The 18179-nt window shown below is 40.2% G+C and overlaps 1 protein-coding gene across 1 annotated transcript in view; it reads right to left on the bottom strand.

Annotated features, from left to right (window-relative positions):
* Positions 1 to 520: 520 nt before the first annotated feature.
* LOC139447270 (cAMP-dependent protein kinase catalytic subunit PRKX-like) overlaps positions 521 to 18179 on the bottom strand; it is a 60718-nt gene continuing 43059 nt past the window's right edge. Inside the window, exons 2-8 of the mRNA XM_071228565.1 lie at positions 10953 to 11121; positions 8598 to 8861; positions 7094 to 7213; positions 5938 to 6033; positions 5060 to 5117; positions 3876 to 3953; positions 521 to 2894 (exon numbers count right to left, since the gene is read on the bottom strand). Coding sequence (XP_071084666.1) covers positions 2769 to 2894; positions 3876 to 3953; positions 5060 to 5117; positions 5938 to 6033; positions 7094 to 7213; positions 8598 to 8861; positions 10953 to 11121 — 911 coding nt within the window. The 3' untranslated portion in view covers positions 521 to 2768. The remainder of the gene's footprint in view (positions 2895 to 3875; positions 3954 to 5059; positions 5118 to 5937; positions 6034 to 7093; positions 7214 to 8597; positions 8862 to 10952; positions 11122 to 18179) is intronic.

Below are 18179 nucleotides of genomic sequence, written 5' to 3'. Positions count from 1 at the left end.
ACAAACCTAGAAACATAATCGGGGCGAACCGGGATTCGAACCCACAATCATAGGTTTCTGGCGTGCCCAAGGGACGCAACTCTGCACAGCGAATTGCGGCGCCTTAGACGACTGGGCCACGCGTGCCCCCGTATTGCCTAGGAACCCAGTGAAAACATATCTATTAAACTTCCAAGTCAATTCAAATAATAATGATTGCGGAAATAATGTCAGCAAATCGAAGCTTCCTCCAACAACCATGTATCGTACTGTTGCAGGACCTCATAATACCATCTTGTAGTGTAGCACAAAGGATCAATATGCACCAATGCTTTCTGGAAACCAGTCTCCAGGGTTTTCAACTTTCATTAACAGTGTAAAGTAAGAAATATCAATGTACAAATGCCACTTCCTTGCACATTTGTATACAAATCCTAAAAACTTAAACTTAAAAGTTTTTTTAGAACTGACTTCAATATAAAAATATTGAAGTCAGTTCTAAAAAGAAATTTTAAGTTTAACTTTTTTTAGAACTGACTTCAATATTTTTTTGTGTTTATGGAGGTACAAATGTAAAGAACAGATTGCACTTTGCATAAATTAATTTAGCACACTAGTTTTTATGTTTATAACTCCATAAGCGCAACAACATATCAAAGTCATTTCTCATAAAAAAAATACATCAACAACTTCAGACTGCTTATTTGATCATTAACACAAACAAATGTACACAATATGAAATCAGTCACATACATCAGCACCCATTCTAGAATAAGAAAATCAGGAAACAGTAGTCCATTGGTGGGTGTGGTCTTTATTTCAGGGGATTTATGGTAATATAAAGATATAAAAAAAATTGCTTTGTTCGCCAATCAAATGACACGGAATCACTTGCAATTTATTTTAAACATAATATTCTTCAGTAGACACACAAAGAAAGAAATACTTTTCTGACTCTACCAAACATAATAAGATATCAAGCTTTTAAAAATAACTTGATTAATATTTACCACATAAATAGCACAACCTTTGGAAGAGGAGTATGAACACACACCACAACCTTATCAAACCTTGATCATTTCACTCATTCACTCGTCAATCTAGAGGAACAAAAGTTCTCCCAGGACCTACACAACACAAAAATATACATTTTGTAAATGACAGTGGGAAAAACAGTGTCCTAGAAATGCTGTTCTGACAAACTGTCTTGATATGAGAACGGCCAAACTGACATGTCAGAGTATGTTTTTAAGTAAAATGTTGAATGATATTTGATATAACATTTACCCAAAAAATATCAGTCTTTCATATCCAGTATTAAAAAAAGTGTGAAACCCTTTTTTGTCCAGTTCTTAAATTCTTAATATCAGATGTATTACCGGTAAAGAGTGCATTCACTGCAATGTGACGATCTTTCAACATAAATTTTTGTATATTAGTGATGCTCTGACCCTTAATATTGTCATGATTCTTACACTACTACAATGCAAAGTGATAGTCCATATACTATCTCCACTTCAAACATATTTGTTCACAAGTCCTGCAATAGACAACTGAATATCTCACAGGCTTGACATAATCAACCATAGTAGACTTTGCACAGTGCTAGCCGATGCCCGAAATAGTTCCATCGGCGAGTGATGTTATTAAACATAGTTTAATAAACGGGTATTGTTAATAGTGTGTGATATCTTCACTGATGGGTAATATACAAAGCTATAACATGATATACCCTTCATTGGGATGTTTTTTCCAATTTTGAACAACAGTTGCTGCAGAATATGGGCCGAATATTGGTCTCTGATAATACCAAAATATATCTCTGCTGTAATAGCTGGCCCCATAAGAATACTTGATGAAAGTAGGAGAAACTTTAAATCTCAAATCTTGAACAAATTTGTCAATGCAGAAGAGTTAGTTGAAATCAACAAAACAAAGAAAACAACCCATATATATATTCTTAACATGAAAGAAAATATCTGTACATCTAGTTTGTGATATCATCCCCGACCCGATCCCCGATCACTGACAGTTGTCTGGGAGTGTGTGGTGGTCTGCTTTAGATGTCATGCCTTAAAGGGGAGCTCCTCTCTGTCAGTTAGGCTGTGCCTGCCCATCAGCCCACAATAACAATAGTACTTGTCACCCTCTCCAACAGTCATGGAATGGCAGGACTTACTCAGGATATGTGTCACTGTACTTGTATCAGGTTGATCTTAAAAGCAATTTCTTGATAATAAAACCATCAAAATGATCAAATAGTTTTACTGATCACACCCTCAATAATATAAGACATGTTACCATGGCAACAAGCCAACCAATAAAATGACGTGTCTTGTTGTAGCCCAGCATCTAAACAGAGACTCAGAAACTCAAAGACTCCGGCATGTGTAATTATCACTTGACTGCCAAATTTTGCTGTCTATCACAGAGAAATCTTTGACAGTTTATTGATGGTGGTTGGGTAAAATATTGGTCACATGACATTCCCTGGTCCGGGATGGGCAGAATGTTCCTCACAAATACATTGTTCTGCAGAGAGAGGCAGGATGGCATGGCTCTGTGAACAATAAGGAAAGTCTTTGCTGTAGTTCTGGTTCATGCCAAACATTGTGAAAGACTGTACTGGAAGATACGAAAAGTTATACCTTCATTTCATCACCTAATGAAATAAAATGCCCAACATTGATGGAGACCTTGGCAAATGACAGAAAATGTTCACACCAGCATACCAGGTGACAACGCTCGACACTTGAGCAAGATGACAAGGCCATGCCACTGACGAAGGACTAAAAGTCGGCGAAGATGTCCTTCGTTTCTTGATCAACTGCTGCGGCATCCTGCCAGTTGTCATCGGAATAGTCATCAAAATTTGTTGTATCCCCTGAGTAGGCAAGCTTTGGAACAATTGGGGGCTGAAACAAGGAGATGCAAGGAGTTAGGAGGAGTGTGTGAGTGGCGGGTTCTACCGGTAGAGCAGGACATGCTTACCCTTTTCTTGAACACCTGGTGTCATAACTTTTTTGAGAGGCATTTAGAAGTTGGAGTACTAAGTAAGGATAAGATATATGGATGAAAAACTTCTTTATAACAATTAGGAGTGACGTTTCGATGTAGGTTCTAACACCATTATCAAGCAAGTCACTTACTTGATAACAGTGTTTGAACCTACTTCGAAACGACCTGGTGTCATCACTGATTTTCAGTGATCCATTCATATAATATTCAACACTACTTTGTCTTTTACACCAATTGGAGTCTGATTATTCTCTGACATTGTTGTTTTATATTTACATGTTATACTTTATAGTTAAGGAACCTTTGTACCATAATAATGGTATCAAAATAATCAGACATGTTCAAATTGTTCACTACTAGTCTTTTTGCTTTCTTACACTTGCAAGTCTTACACTGCCATTGTCAAGTACATAAGAATCAAACTCTGCGGAAGTGGAGGACACAGTGTGAATTGTCCACCACCCAATGTATGCTTGTACTGACCCTATCTACATCAGAGAAAAACAACTTCAGTCTAATACTTGCTCATGCAAAATATTGAAAAACTAATGCTGGGGACAGGACTTATGCTTGAGACAGGATATTTATTTGTTCCCTTCATCAAAACACGCCAATAAAATTTGGCAAGTAGTCACACAATTACATCAACATTTTTTTTCTCTGGACAATTTATTTTGGGGGGGTTGAAGCCTGAGGACAATTATTTTTCATCTTTTTTTCTGGGTCAAATTATTTATTTCAATAATTGTCAGCCCCCACCCCGAAAACATGGAATGGTCAGTTTTAACTACCCCCATAACACTGTTTTCAATTTGTGGGTGGGTAGTTTTACATCTGGATTAGTCAATTCACGTTCAGTGACTTCCGTAGTATCTCACCTTGAGTTTTCGGTTGAAGACGTCGTCCCAGTTAATGCCCTTGAACCACCGGTGTCTCTTCACATCCTCTGCTCCAAACTGGAAGAGACAATTCAGCATGAACACCCAACCAGTACATTCTTGTTGCTGTCACAGTTCTAGTTTTCTTAGTTCACTGTGCACCCCGTGGGATTCCAGGTTAGAATTTGTCCCCAGCAACCTATGCTTGTATACCACTCCGGTTTTGATTGGGATATTTTTATCTTTCCAAGATTCACAAAGATATTCTTAAATATGTCAAGTGTATCTTTAAACATAGTGGACAATATTTCATTATCCCTATCAAATATTGAGTAATATCATAATATCATTTTATTCATATCAGATTATTTACAAGCCACCATCATTTATCATCCCAAACTGGCTCCCACAGGAGATATCGCTTGAGTGAGATCAAGCGATATCTATACTGTAGATATCGCTGCAATGAAATTGCATCACAATGCTTTGCAGACCACTGTGACATCATTGGTTACCATGACATCACAATCAAATGACATCACTAATGGCTCTGCTACTGAAGCTGTTAGCAATACTTTTTACACTTAAGACACTGCATATTTCTTTCTACAAACTGACAAAGTTTGAAGAATGATGTTGGATGATAAATAAAATCTCACCCTTGTGTCTTTTGATATCAAATATATCAACACTCGTTGATAAAAGTGGAAAAAAATCCTCGGCAAGCCTCAGACTTTTCCCACTTTTATCAACTCGTGTTGATATATTTGATATCAATAGACACTCTGGTGAGATACACTCATAAACCGAGTTGGTCATGCATACACTTAAGTTGATTGAAGCTATATAAAGTCAGAAGGAATGCAAACATTAGTCACTTATAGTGTAACCAAAGAGTTCTAGATAGCTTTTATCATACAACACTATATCACGTGACTAATCACGAGTCCGTGTAGTCCTGTGGGTACCCAGGTCCTACTCTGTACCCACCCGACCCGAGTTACCCGTCCCAGCCCTACTATGTAAGCCTTGCCTATACTAGCAGGTTCTCTACAGCACCAGTGTCCCGCCACTCACCACTCAACCTAGTTCTTGGCTTGGAGTAATATGTATGATAATCAGCTTATATTGCCCAGTGAGTGAATACAAATCTAGCCAGGGGAAGCAACTCTTGGTGCACTTACCTTCATATTCCCCAGCCTCCTTGTCCTATCATGAACAAGAAGCTTCTTAATGAGATCTCTGAAACAGGAATATTGGTTAATTAGAAGAAGCCATGAAGAAACATTATGTCACACGGTCTGGAGAATGACATCACAAAATAGGACAGTAGCCATACTTTAAACAATATTAAAGCTGGAAGCACGGTTCTCTTGATAACAATTTACATCCACATTCTACAGTACGCTCAATGATGAAATCTTCACATAGCTCATTACTATAGATACAGTAAACTACTTCTATAACGAACACGCTTATAACGAACTGACAGATATAACAAACTGTTCTTTTGTCCCATTCCTTTGCTGAATATGTCTGTTAACGAACTGACAGATATAACGAACTGTTCTTTTGTCCCATCCCTTTGCTGTATATGTGCTGTTAACGAACTGACAGATATAACGAACTGTTCTTTTGTCCCATCCCTTTGCTGAATATGTGCTGTTAACGAACTGACAGATATAACGAACTGTTCTTTTGTCCCATCCCTTTGCTGAATATGTGCTGTTAACGAACTGACAGATATAACGAACTGTTCTTTTGTCCCATCCCTTTGCTGAATATGTGCTGATAACGAACTGACAGTTATAACAAACTGTTCTTTTGTCCCATCCCTTTGCTGAATATGTCTGTTAACGAACTGACAGATATAACAAACTGTTCTTTTGTCCCATCCCTTTGCTGTATATGTGCTGTTAACGAACTACAGTTATAACGAACAAACATTAGTGGCCCCTGTGAGTTTTGTTATAACCGTAGTTTACTGTATGTGTAAAACTTACCCTTAAAATATGAAGCTTATGTATCAAATTTAAAATAAAAACGCTGCTTAAAAGCTCACTTGGCAACAGGATCCAGTGCTTTGGACCACTCTATCTTCCCTGCAAGGATTTTCTGGTAGATTCCAAATGGATTTTCATCATAGAATGGAGGGAATCTGAAAGAGACATAGTTTCATAAAAGATTCTCATAGAGATACCCAACCTCACTGTAACATCTACGGGAGACAGTGCATAGATCTAGAGGAGTTGTAGAGCATGACAACCCTCCTTCTGGATATTCTAATCATGTGGATGTATAAAAAAAACAAATAATGAATACATTTAGTATAATGTTTTCAACAAAAATAACAATTAACTGACTTTTTGTTGGTTCACAAATTCAAGAGTATCCCAACTTCCCAAGTTATTTCCGTTCATCTTTTTGAACAAATGAAGTGTACACATGCACATACCAAACAGTTTCACACAAAAATTCAATCACATGAACTAATGATTGTGTGTGTGTTAGTCCAATGAGGTATCATGCCACAGTTTAACATTAATACCCTACTCAGACACAGTACACAGACTATGCGCCAACCAGTCCTTGTTTTATCCCCTTAATGCCGACCACCAGGCAGGGTAACAACAAGTTCCTTCCTTGAAAATGTTTGGTACGATGTGGCCAGGGATCCAAACACAGACTTTCCGATCTCCGGGCAGATGCTCTACCCATTAGACCACGGAGGTGGTCGTGTAACTTGGGTAATTGATACAATGACATGTACTATAAAGTGTCATCGGGAATCGATTGTGTGACAGGACTTGTGATCAAACACTTTTGTGAGGTGGTCTCAGAGCTCTAGACAACTTTTTGAGCAATTGAGTTTTTACTCAAAGGTTTCTATTTTAATTGGGTTAATACACCTTTCATTGGGTAACCAATATTTTTCTCACTCTAGTGGGTATTTCCCAAAATGAGAAATACTGACTTAGAAAGTAAATTAGCTCGTATTTGTGTTTCAGAAATTAGCTCTGTTGTACGCATGCTGAAAAAGTTTCATTGGGTATTTACGCGTGCTGTTTTCAAACAATTGAGTTTTCCATTTAATGCATGTGTTTCTGTACATAAGTTAATTGAAAGTAATTGAGTTTTGAATAGTTTTGGGGGCTATTTCACGCAAATCCGCAGCTTATCTGTAGCTCTGTGGTCTATATCATTGTGAATATACTCACCCGACCAACATTTCATATATGAGTACCCCTAGCGACCACCAGTCCACTGCCTTGTTGTGGCCCTTACTCTGGATAATCTCCGGTGCCAGATACTCCGGAGTGCCACACAGTGTCCATGTCCTGAAACAGGGAAGATGTACATCAGGGAACTGCTCTATAATTGGATTGTTTGTTGTTTTACGCCGCACTCAGCAATATTCCATCTATATGGTGCCGGTTCGTAAACAATCAAGTCTGGACCAGACAATCCAGTGATTGACATTATGAGCATCAATCCACGCAATTGGGATATGATGACATGTATCAACCATGTCAGCAAGCCTGACCACCCAAACCCATTAGTCCCCTCTTACCACGTACATAGTCGCCTTTTACAGCGTTAGGTTGCTGAAGACCTATTCTCTATCTGGATCTTCACGGGTCCTTGTTCTATGAAGCCATCTTGCCATCTACACCTGTCATATCTTCTTCCATCTTATACAGTGATTTACAATAATCATAGCAAGTACCTTACCTGTAACTATGTACCATGAAATTAGGAGTTTTAATGACTCGGTTAACTGTTTTTACAATATTTGGTGTCAGGTCAGATGTCCACAATGGCAAGAATGATGTCTTTAAGGGGGGCACATTGTCAGGTCTTGAATGACATACCTATAGGGGGACCAGATTGTAAGGCAGGATAACATACCTGCAGGAGGGGAACAGATTGTCAGGTCAAGAATGACATACCTGCAGGAGGGACCACATTGTCAGGTCAAGAATGACATACCTGCAGGAGGGGACCACATTGTCAGGTCAAGAATGACATACCTGCAGGGGGGACCACATTGTCAGGTCAAGAATGACATACCTGCAGGGGGGACCAGATTTTCAGGTCAAAAATGACATACCTGCAGGAGGGGACCACATTGTCAGGTCAAGAATGACATACCTGAAGGGGGGACCACATTGTCAGGTCAAGAATGACATACCTGCAGGGGGGACCAGATTGTCAGGTCAAGAATGACATACCTGCAGGAGGGGACCACATTGTCAGGTCAAGAATGACATACCTGCAGGGGGGACCAGATTTTCAGGTCAAAAATGACATACCTGCAGGGGGGACCAGATTGTCAGGTCAAGAATGACATACCTGCAGGGGGGACCAGATTTTCAGGTCAAAAATGACATACCTGCAGGGGGGGCCAGATTGTCAGGTAAAAAATGACATAGCTGCAGGAGGGACCAGATTGTCAGGTCAAAAATTACATAGCTGCAGGGGGGACCACATTGTCAGGTCAAAAATGACATACCTGCAGGAGGGACCACATTGTCAGGTCAAGAATGACATACCTGCAGGAGGGGACCACATTGTCAGGTCAAAAATTACATAGCTGCAGGGGGAACCACATTGTCAGGTCAAAAATTACATAGCTGCAGGGGGGGGGCCACATTGTCAGGTCGAAAATGACATACCTGCAGGAAGGGACCAGATTGTCAGGTCAACTACCTGTGTACCTACCTGTCTATCACCTTCTTTGCAAAACCAAAGTCTGTTATTTTCATGTGTCCCTCTGTGTCTAACAACAGGTTTTCCGGTTTTAAGTCTCTGTACACAATTTGCTGGGAATGAAGGTAGTCCAATGCAGATACAATTTCACACGCATAAAAGTTTGCATCCGAGTTTTTGAAAAACCCATGTGTGCGTAGATAAGAAAATAGTTCTCCTCCTGGAACATACTCCATCAACATGTACAGGAATTTCTCGTCGTGACACGCCCACAACCTGCAAATACAAGGTCACTCTGCTCAAAACAAGTCAAGGAAAGTGACTGAGTGTGTGAGTAACACACCCTCAACCTGAAAGTGCAAGGTCACACTGCGCAAAACATGCAAAGGGCAGGTGGGCGAGAGAGGGCTTATTGCCGAATCAATCTAAATAAGAGATACACCACAAATACGCTTCACACATTGTACCCATGTATGGAATCGAACCCGGGCCTTCAGCTTGATGGGTGAACACTTTAATCCATGAGGAAATTCACCCCATAAATAAAAAGAAAACACATATCATGAAATGTCGAATACACAAGCCATGTCATATATGTATGACTTAACAGACATACAAACTAAAATAATAAACATGTTAGAGTGTATATACAGGTTTGTACATAATTTGCGTTTCAAACCCATGATCAGCAGATACTGGCATGACTATAAGGGACATAACTCTTTTTCTGCTTGTCTCTATACTGTATATACATCTTCAGCTGTAACAGTACAGTAAGATTCAGAGAACTCTTTTCATCATCACCCGATTATGACAGCCCTTTAAATAGGTTTTGGTCCTTAATTCATTATAGGATTTTTGGTTGGTTTGTTTGTTGTTTAACGCCGCACTTAGCAATATTCCAGCTATATGAAGGCGGTCTGTAAATAATCGAGTCTGGACCAGACAATCCAGTGATTAATATCATGAGCATCGATCTTTGCATTTGCATCAACCAACATGACCAAGTCAGTGAGCCTGACCACCCGATCCCTGATCGCAGGTGGTGTCACACTACTTGATAACAGGTGTCATGCTACTACTTGATCACAGGTGTGTCACACTACTTGATTACAGGTGTGTCATACAACTTGATCACAGGTAGTTGCCTCTTACGACAAGCATAGTTGCCTTTTACCATGTTCACACCTATTCTTCCCTGGATTTTCACGGGTCTTGTTTTAGGAACAACACAGTATAGAGTTAACCAAATATAGTCATTGCATAGTCTGACAATATATACACATCAATCAAACTGATACGGACAAAACAACACCTAATATGAAGTGTTATTCCCTCCTACATGTGTGCTATAAAAACCCTTTCCAATCAATCAATTGCCACTGACTGTGGTGGCCTGTTATAGAATAATGAGATCTATTCAATACATCCATCATTGTGTTATGTTCATTCATCATATACATATTAGCCGGATGCAAGGATATAAACTGTATTCAATGTGCACCTCAGAGTAGTGATTGTAGACATTTTTCAAATACAACTTTGTACACTTCAATAAATCAATAAACACAATGCTGATTTAAATATATTTTTAAAATCAATAACATTTTTGGGATCTTAGTATCATAAATTATGCATGCTATAGTCTCAGTGAAAATAACGTTCATATGAATAATGTTGAGTGCTTGTTGGGAGGTATGTGTGTATATCAATGTCAATGTTAATCCTCACAGTCAACATATATCAATATCACACAGCAGAAATCTTTGCATAAAGCAAATGAGTATGTGTTCATGAATCACTATCAAATGGTAATGACACCAGGTGTTTGTGAAAAGGGGAGCGTATCCTGCCCCACCAGTGGCACCCCCCACAAACACAAAGTGCTTGATAGTGGCTGACAGCAGTAACTTGTTTCAACACAGAGAATTTAACACAAAAACAGCACAATTTAAGTAATATTGTGATTCATATCATATCATGGTTCAAGTCTCTAACTATACCCCAAATAATTACAATGATACAAAACTCAATATCATGCTAAAAGAGTGAGTATTGTTTTATGCCCCTGTATCAATATTCCAGCAATAGTGAGTGAGTGAGTGAGTGAGTATGGTTTTACGCCGCTTTTAGCAATATTCCAGCAATATCACGGCGGGGGTCACCAGAAATGGGCCTCACACATTGTACCCATGTCGGGGATCGAACCCGGGTCTTCGGCTTGATGAGCGAACGCTTTAACCACTAGGCTACCCGACCGCCCCTACAAGTCACATTGGAGACACCAATGTGGGAGTCAAACCTGGACCTTTGGGATGATGAGATATTGCTGCAACCACCAGGCTACCCCAGAGAGAAACTACTCACATATTCACAATAAATGGATGGTGGCTCTGTGACAATATCTCCTTCTCACTCTTGATGTGATCGGCCTGTTTGAGGCGAATGATCTCCGCCATGGCCATCACCTTGAGAGCCAAGTATTGCTTCGTTCCCTTCTGTCGTACCTGGATAACACGTCCGAACGTACCTGTGCCTGGAATATACAACAAGTTTATGAGAAAACAGTATGGAACATTCTTTCACACACAAAAGAATCACAGGTGTGTCAAACAATTTTAACCCAGTGTTTCATACAACTTGATTGCAGTTGTCACACTGCTTGATTACAGGTGTGTTACACTATTTGATTACAGGTGTGCCATACAAATTGATTACAGGTGTGTCATACAACTTGATTACAGGTATGTCACACTGCTTGATTACAGGTGTGTCACACTATTTGATTACAGGTGTGTCATACAACTTGATTACAGTTGAGTCACTACTTGATAACAGGTGTCATGCTACGTGATCACAGGTGTGTCATACAACCTGATTACAGGTGTGTCATACATCTTGATTACAGGTGTGTCATACTGCTTGGTTACAGGTGTGTCACACTACTTGATTACAGGTGTCACACTACTTGATCACAGGTTTTGTTTGTTTGATCGTTTGTTGTTTAACGCCGCACTCAGCAATATTCCAGCTGTAAAATAATCGAGTCTGGAACAGACAATCCAGCGATTGATCACGCAATTGAGATCGATGACATGCATCAACCAAGTCAGCGAGCCTGACCACCTGATCCCTGATCACAGGTGTCACACTACTTGATAACAGGTGTGTCACTCTACTTGATTACATGTGTGTCATACAACCTGATCACAGGTGTCACACTACTTGATAACAGGTGCCATGCTACTTGATCACAGGTGTGTCACACTACTTGATTACAGGTGTGTCATACAACCTGATCACAGTTGAGTCACTACTTGATTACAGGTGTCATGCAACTTGGTCACAGGTGTGTCACACTACTTGATTACAGGTGTGTCATACAACCTGATCACAGTTGAGTCACTAATTGATTACAGGTGTCATGCAACTTGGTCACAGGTGTGTCACACTACTTGATTACAGGTGTGTCATACAACCTGATCACAGTTGAGTCACTACTTGATTACAGGTGTCATGCAACTTGGTCACAGGTGTGTCACACTACTTGATTACAGGTGTCACACTACTTGATCACAGGTTTTGTTTGTTTGATCGTTTGTTGTTTAACGCCGCACTCAGCAATATTCCAGCTGTAAAATAATCGAGTCTGGAACAGACAATCCAGCGATTGATCACGCAATTGAGATCGATGACATGCATCAACCAAGTCAGCGAGCCTGACCACCTGATCCCTGATCACAGGTGTCACACTACTTGATAACAGGTGTGTCACTCTACTTGATTACATGTGTGTCATACAACCTGATCACAGGTGTCACACTACTTGATAACAGGTGCCATGCTACTTGATCACAGGTGTGTCACACTACTTGATTACAGGTGTGTCATACAACCTGATCACGGGTGTTTCACACTACTTGATTACAGGTGTGTCACACTACTTGATTACAGGTGTGTCATACAAACTGATCACAGTTGAGTCACTACTTGATTACAGGTGTCATGCAACTTGGTCACAGGTGTGTCACACTACTTGATTATAGGTGTGTCAAACAACCTGATCACAGTTGAGTAACTACTTGATTACAGGTGTGTCACACTACTTGATTACAGGTGTCATGCAACTTGGTCACAGGTGTGTCACACTACTTGATTACAGGTGTGTCATACAACCTGATCACAGTTGAGTCACTACTTGATTACAGGTGTCATGTAACTAGGTCACAGGTGTGTCACACTACTTGATTATAGGTGTGTCAAACAACCTGATCACAGTTGAGTAACTACTTGATTACAGGTGTGTCACACTACTTGATTACAGGTGTCATGCAACTTGGTCACAGGTGTGTCACACTACTTGATTACAGGTGTGTCATACAACCTGATCACAGTTGAGTCACTACTTGATTACAGGTGTCATGCAACTAGGTCACAGGTGTGTCACACTACTTGATTACAGGTGTGTCATACAACCTGATCACAGTTGAGTCACTAATTGATTACAGGTGTCATGCAACTTGGTCACAGGTGTGTCACACTACTTGATTACAGGTGTGTCATACAACCTGATCACAGTTGAGTCACTACTTGATTACAGGTGTCATGCAACTTGGTCACAGGTGTGTCACACTACTTGATTATAGGTGTGTCAAACAACCTGATCACAGTTGAGTCACTACTTGATTACAGGTGTGTCACACTACTTGATCACATGTGTGTCACACTATTTGATCACAGGTAATGCCTTGATTGCAAGCATGTAACCTCAAGATTACAAGTGTATGACATGATATAATGGTCTGTAACACTAACTCCTCGACCCCACAAACTAGGGGCTGATTGACACCCCAATGTGAGCAATGATTAGGGCAGGGTATGGTCATGCAAGGTTCCCTATTGGCTCTGCAACACTGTAAAACAGTCCTGTCCTGCTAAGAGTGTATCAGATTTAGACAGGAAAGTCTTGAATGTGAAATGAAAGAGTCTTCCCAGGCAGCCCAAGTCCCTCTGTTTATGTACACAAGCTTCACCTCTGGAACGATCTAACAGATGTTCACGATCTCTGACCTTCTGCAACCCCATCAGTATATTTGGAACATTCAGCTACTTTCCCCTCAACAGGAACAAATGGTCATAATAAAAGTCATATAATACTTAGACCTGTTGAACTTCTCAAAATAAACACCATTCAACTATACTGTTCAAATTAATGTGGTTTAAACATTTACATAAGATAATAGAATAATTTCCATTGACAAAAAAATGAAGGTATCCTATTGTCATTTGTCTCCAGGAAAGATGTACACTGAAGATGACACACAGACCAGCCAGTGAACACTTCAGTCAGCTCTTATGCCAAGTGAAGTGAATAAAGAATACTACTAAACAGAAGTTAAGAACCAGGGCCCCGTTCCTCAAAGCGATCTTAGCACTACGATGATCGTAAGCCTATGTTAAAGTATGGGACTGACGATCGCCTTAGTGCTAAGATTGCTTTGAGAAATGGGGCCCAGATGGCATAACAGATTAACAAGAAATATGAATGAATCGGGTTGTCCTTAACAGTTTTTAAGCAGTATATGTCTGGTGATGCAGCGATAGAAACATTTTTTGGCCAGTAGTCCTTATTATAAATGATAACATATAGCAAAACAATTAAAGAAGGGCTAATTCCTTATGATACCTTAACTATTGGCCAGTTGGGCAGGGACTTGAGGACTGGTGCCAATTCCTAAAGCTGCGATGGCCAGAAGGTGGGTGGGGATGTGGTGCGGGTGTGTTTAGGGTGTGGTGGGTGTGTGGAGGTGTGTGTGGTGGGTGTGCTGAGGGTGTGATGGGGTGTGACATGGGTGTGGAGGCGGCGTGGAGGATGGTGAAGGGTGTGTGGAGGCAGTGTGGAAGGGGAAGCCTTGCTCAAGACAGACCTCTTTTTCTGTTACTCCTTCAAGACAGACCTTGTTTCAACAGAATGTTTTTCAGGACATCTAGGAGGTCCAGCAAATAATTATATTTTGCATGTGATTACGTGTAAAATTACTTTTCCCCCCAATTCTTTCTGCATCAAATTCATTTCTAAAAATATCAAGCCTCTCTCTCTTTCAAGAATTGAAATGGTCAGACCCTACGTGTTGGAATACATGTACTACTGAACATAAATGGAAACAGATTGAAATTATGTTCCCTGATGCCGTAATCAGTGCAAACTCATCAGCATTTCATACAGATATAGATAACACAAAAAGCTCATTAGGTTTGGGGGTTTTACTAAATGGGATGCTCTTAAAATTAACAGCGTAAGTTGTAATATAGCATCAGCTTCAGCCTTGATTCACATCTTCAAAAGAACAGTGGGAAGCATCTAAAAGCAAAGAGCCACCTTCAGTTTACGCTGATGTAATAGGAATACTCTTGTTTAGTTAGAAATAATAAGCATGCTTATGTTTGGCTGGTACAATAGGTGCAATGGGGTGCATTGTGGGGCAGGTGCTTGCTGCAACAGAGCCAGAGTGAAAACATTAAATCGTTTATCATATCCCAGTTTGGGGCAACATGACCCTGAGATATGAAGTTGGGTAGGGAATTTTTGTTTTTGTTTTGATCTAGACCATTAAATGATTACTGATGGACAGATAGACATGCTGTTTTGGGGAGCATATATAAATAGAAGGTAAAAGATGGTGGTCTGGCACTGTAGCTCACCTGGATATGAAGCCAACAGTTTAAAAGGTTTAAAAGTTGTTGTCAGCATTTGATACTCAATTTCTTTTTTCATAATTACTAAGGACTAATAACTAACACATACAGATTTGAACAACATATGACATTCAGTCAGGTGAGCTAAAAACAGTAAAACTGGCAAAATAAATTTAATCACAGCTGTCTTGCAGGGTTGAAATGAGTTTTCAAGTGTAGTGAGCGATTAAACTGGGGTTCAGAGTCCAGCAGAATATCAAATGGTCCGACCCCACGTGTTGAGAATAAATGATTTACTGAACATAAACAGGAACACATTATAATTCTCCCTCAAGTGCATAATCAGCGCCCCCTCATCAGCATCTCAAGCAGATAGCATCTCACTGCAACTATTTCAATGAATATACAAAATGGGGTGGTGTTAAAATCAACATCAATCTCAGACTTGATTCTCATCTTCAGTTTAGTTCAAAGTAGTGAGGTGAGGTGAAATAGGGTTTAACGTCCCATCCAAGATTATTGCACTTTTATATGTGTGTGTATGTGGCTGCTTGTACTAGTCCGGACTGATGCTGATTTATAGTGCTAGCCCACTGAGATATCGTGCCGCAGCTTAACACGAATACCCCACTCAGACACAGTATACTGACTCTGAGTCAACCAGTCCTTGTTTTAGCCCCTCGTGCCGAGCGCCAGGCAGGGTAACAACAAGTATCATCTTTTAAGTGACACAGTCGGGAATTGAACCCTAGACCTTCCACTTTCCGAGCGGACGCCCTACCATAAGACCTTGGAGATGGTCTCACCTTCAAAGAACAGTGCTCCCGTGAAGATCCTGGTTAGAATTGGCCTTCGGCAACCAACAGGATTAGGTGGTCAGACTGGCTGTCTTGGTTGATGCATGTCATTGTATGCCTACTGCACAGATCGATGCTGTGATGTTAATCACTGGATTGTCTGGTCCAGACTTGATTATTTGCAGACCACCATCATGTAGATGTAAAGCTGCTGAGTGCGGTGTTGAACAACAAACAAACAAACAATGGGATGCATCCAAAGCATTGACATTGAGCGACATTGACAAATAGATGCATAGTCTTAAGTTCTCCCTATGGATCCATGTATAATAAGAACAGGCAACCTGCGTAACTTCACATTCTGAGGAGCAAGACATTACCAACATCAACAGATCACTGCTTTCTTTCAAATGGCATTTTCAACTCCCTCAGGAGCACACAAATGCAAGACATCCATGAACAAGGGGTAGCAAATGCTGCAGCATTAACACGACCCCCCGGGCAAGATTGGATGTCTGAGGTACATGGCATGATGCAACAGTTAAACTAGACTGTCTCACAGTCACAGAACCATATTATTTTCCCTCCCATCTCACCCTTTCTGTGATGCTAAGCCTTATCAGAAGCAAGTCTACAATCTCTGCAGGTTCTGAATCTCCCATCTCAATGGGGCTGCTTTTCAATTTAAATAAAGGTATTTGTTTCTATCAAAATTATGTATTTTCAGACACTAAGCAGTCAACAGCTTAAGTGCCTCAAGACAGATGGAATTGAAAAACTTTAAGAGGAACAGCTCGTTAGGGGCAAATAGTCTTGGGTATTAACAAGCCATGCTTTTCATCACCTATATCATGGACCTCTTCCAATGGTCTTAATCATATCAAAAACTATATTAAAACCTGAGAAATATTATCAGTTTCAAGAAACTTGAAAATTATGGTCTGGAGAATTGTGGCATTTGTGACCGTAGTGTAGCAGCATGGGGGAAGTGTTTCATCACACTGACAACTCGGGTTTGAATCCCAAATCAAAAGTGAGTGAGTGAGTGAGTGAGTGAGTGAGTGAGTGAGTGAGTGAGTGAGTGAGTGAGTGAGTGAGTGAGTGAGTGAGTGAGTGAGTGAGTGAGTGAGTGAGTGAGTGAGTGAGTATGGTTTTATGCTGCTTTTAGCAATATTCCAGCAATATTCCAGCAATATTCCAGCAATATCACAGCGGGGGACACCAGAAATGGGCTTCACACATTATGCCAATGTGGGGAATCGAACCCGGCCCTTCAGCATGACGAGCAAACGATTTAACCACTAGGCTACGCCCCCCGCCCCCCCAAATGGAAAGAGTGGTGAAGCCTATTCCTTATACCCCACTGTGGTAATGAATACTCCAGTGCTGTTTTAAAAGTTGCACAGAAAATCATGTAAAAAATGTAAAAATGTAATTTTGTTGGAATAGATCATTTCATAATTTTCTTATTATATATTCAGTAGTCATAGAACATATCCCTCTTCTAGCAGTCTGGCCTGTCACCAAATTGATGAGTAAATATATTGTCACTATATGGCTGAAATAATGCTGATGTGGCAGTAAATTTAACTCACTGTTAAAATTATAAATACTGTCACAATCTAACTTTGCTGAATAAGCAATTTTTATAGTTTGAATATTTATATAAATACACAACTGAGAAAACTGCATCAGTATCCAGCGAAGATAATCAACCTCTGCTCCACAAGCCATTCTGAGGGAGTGGTGTAGGTTAGTCTAATCCCACAACCCGAGAGGAGGGCACAAAGAGCCAATAATTACAAGAAGGACCGACTGTCAACTGTCTATTCAGGCCACACACAATTCGGTCAGTGTGTCCTGGAAAAGCCTCTTAGCCATGACTGGCATCTCTAAGAGTATTCCTGTCCTATGTGATACAATGATCAGTATGTTAACACTACAGGGTATTTCTGTACATCTCGCCACAAAGTGTTCCAAATCTGTAGCACAATATGTCTCGCATTAATCACTGTGTAATTCACTGTCGGTACAAGCAGGGTGTCCTCACTTTCATGACAAGCTACAAACATTGAATAAAACATATAGCTTGGAAATATGA

Source organism: Haliotis cracherodii, unplaced genomic scaffold (assembly GCF_022045235.1).
Source record: "Haliotis cracherodii isolate W230 unplaced genomic scaffold, xgHalCrac1.p SCAF_7, whole genome shotgun sequence".
Classification (NCBI taxonomy): Eukaryota; Metazoa; Mollusca; class Gastropoda; order Lepetellida; family Haliotidae; genus Haliotis; species Haliotis cracherodii.
This window is presented reverse-complemented; position numbering and strand designations above follow the sequence as displayed.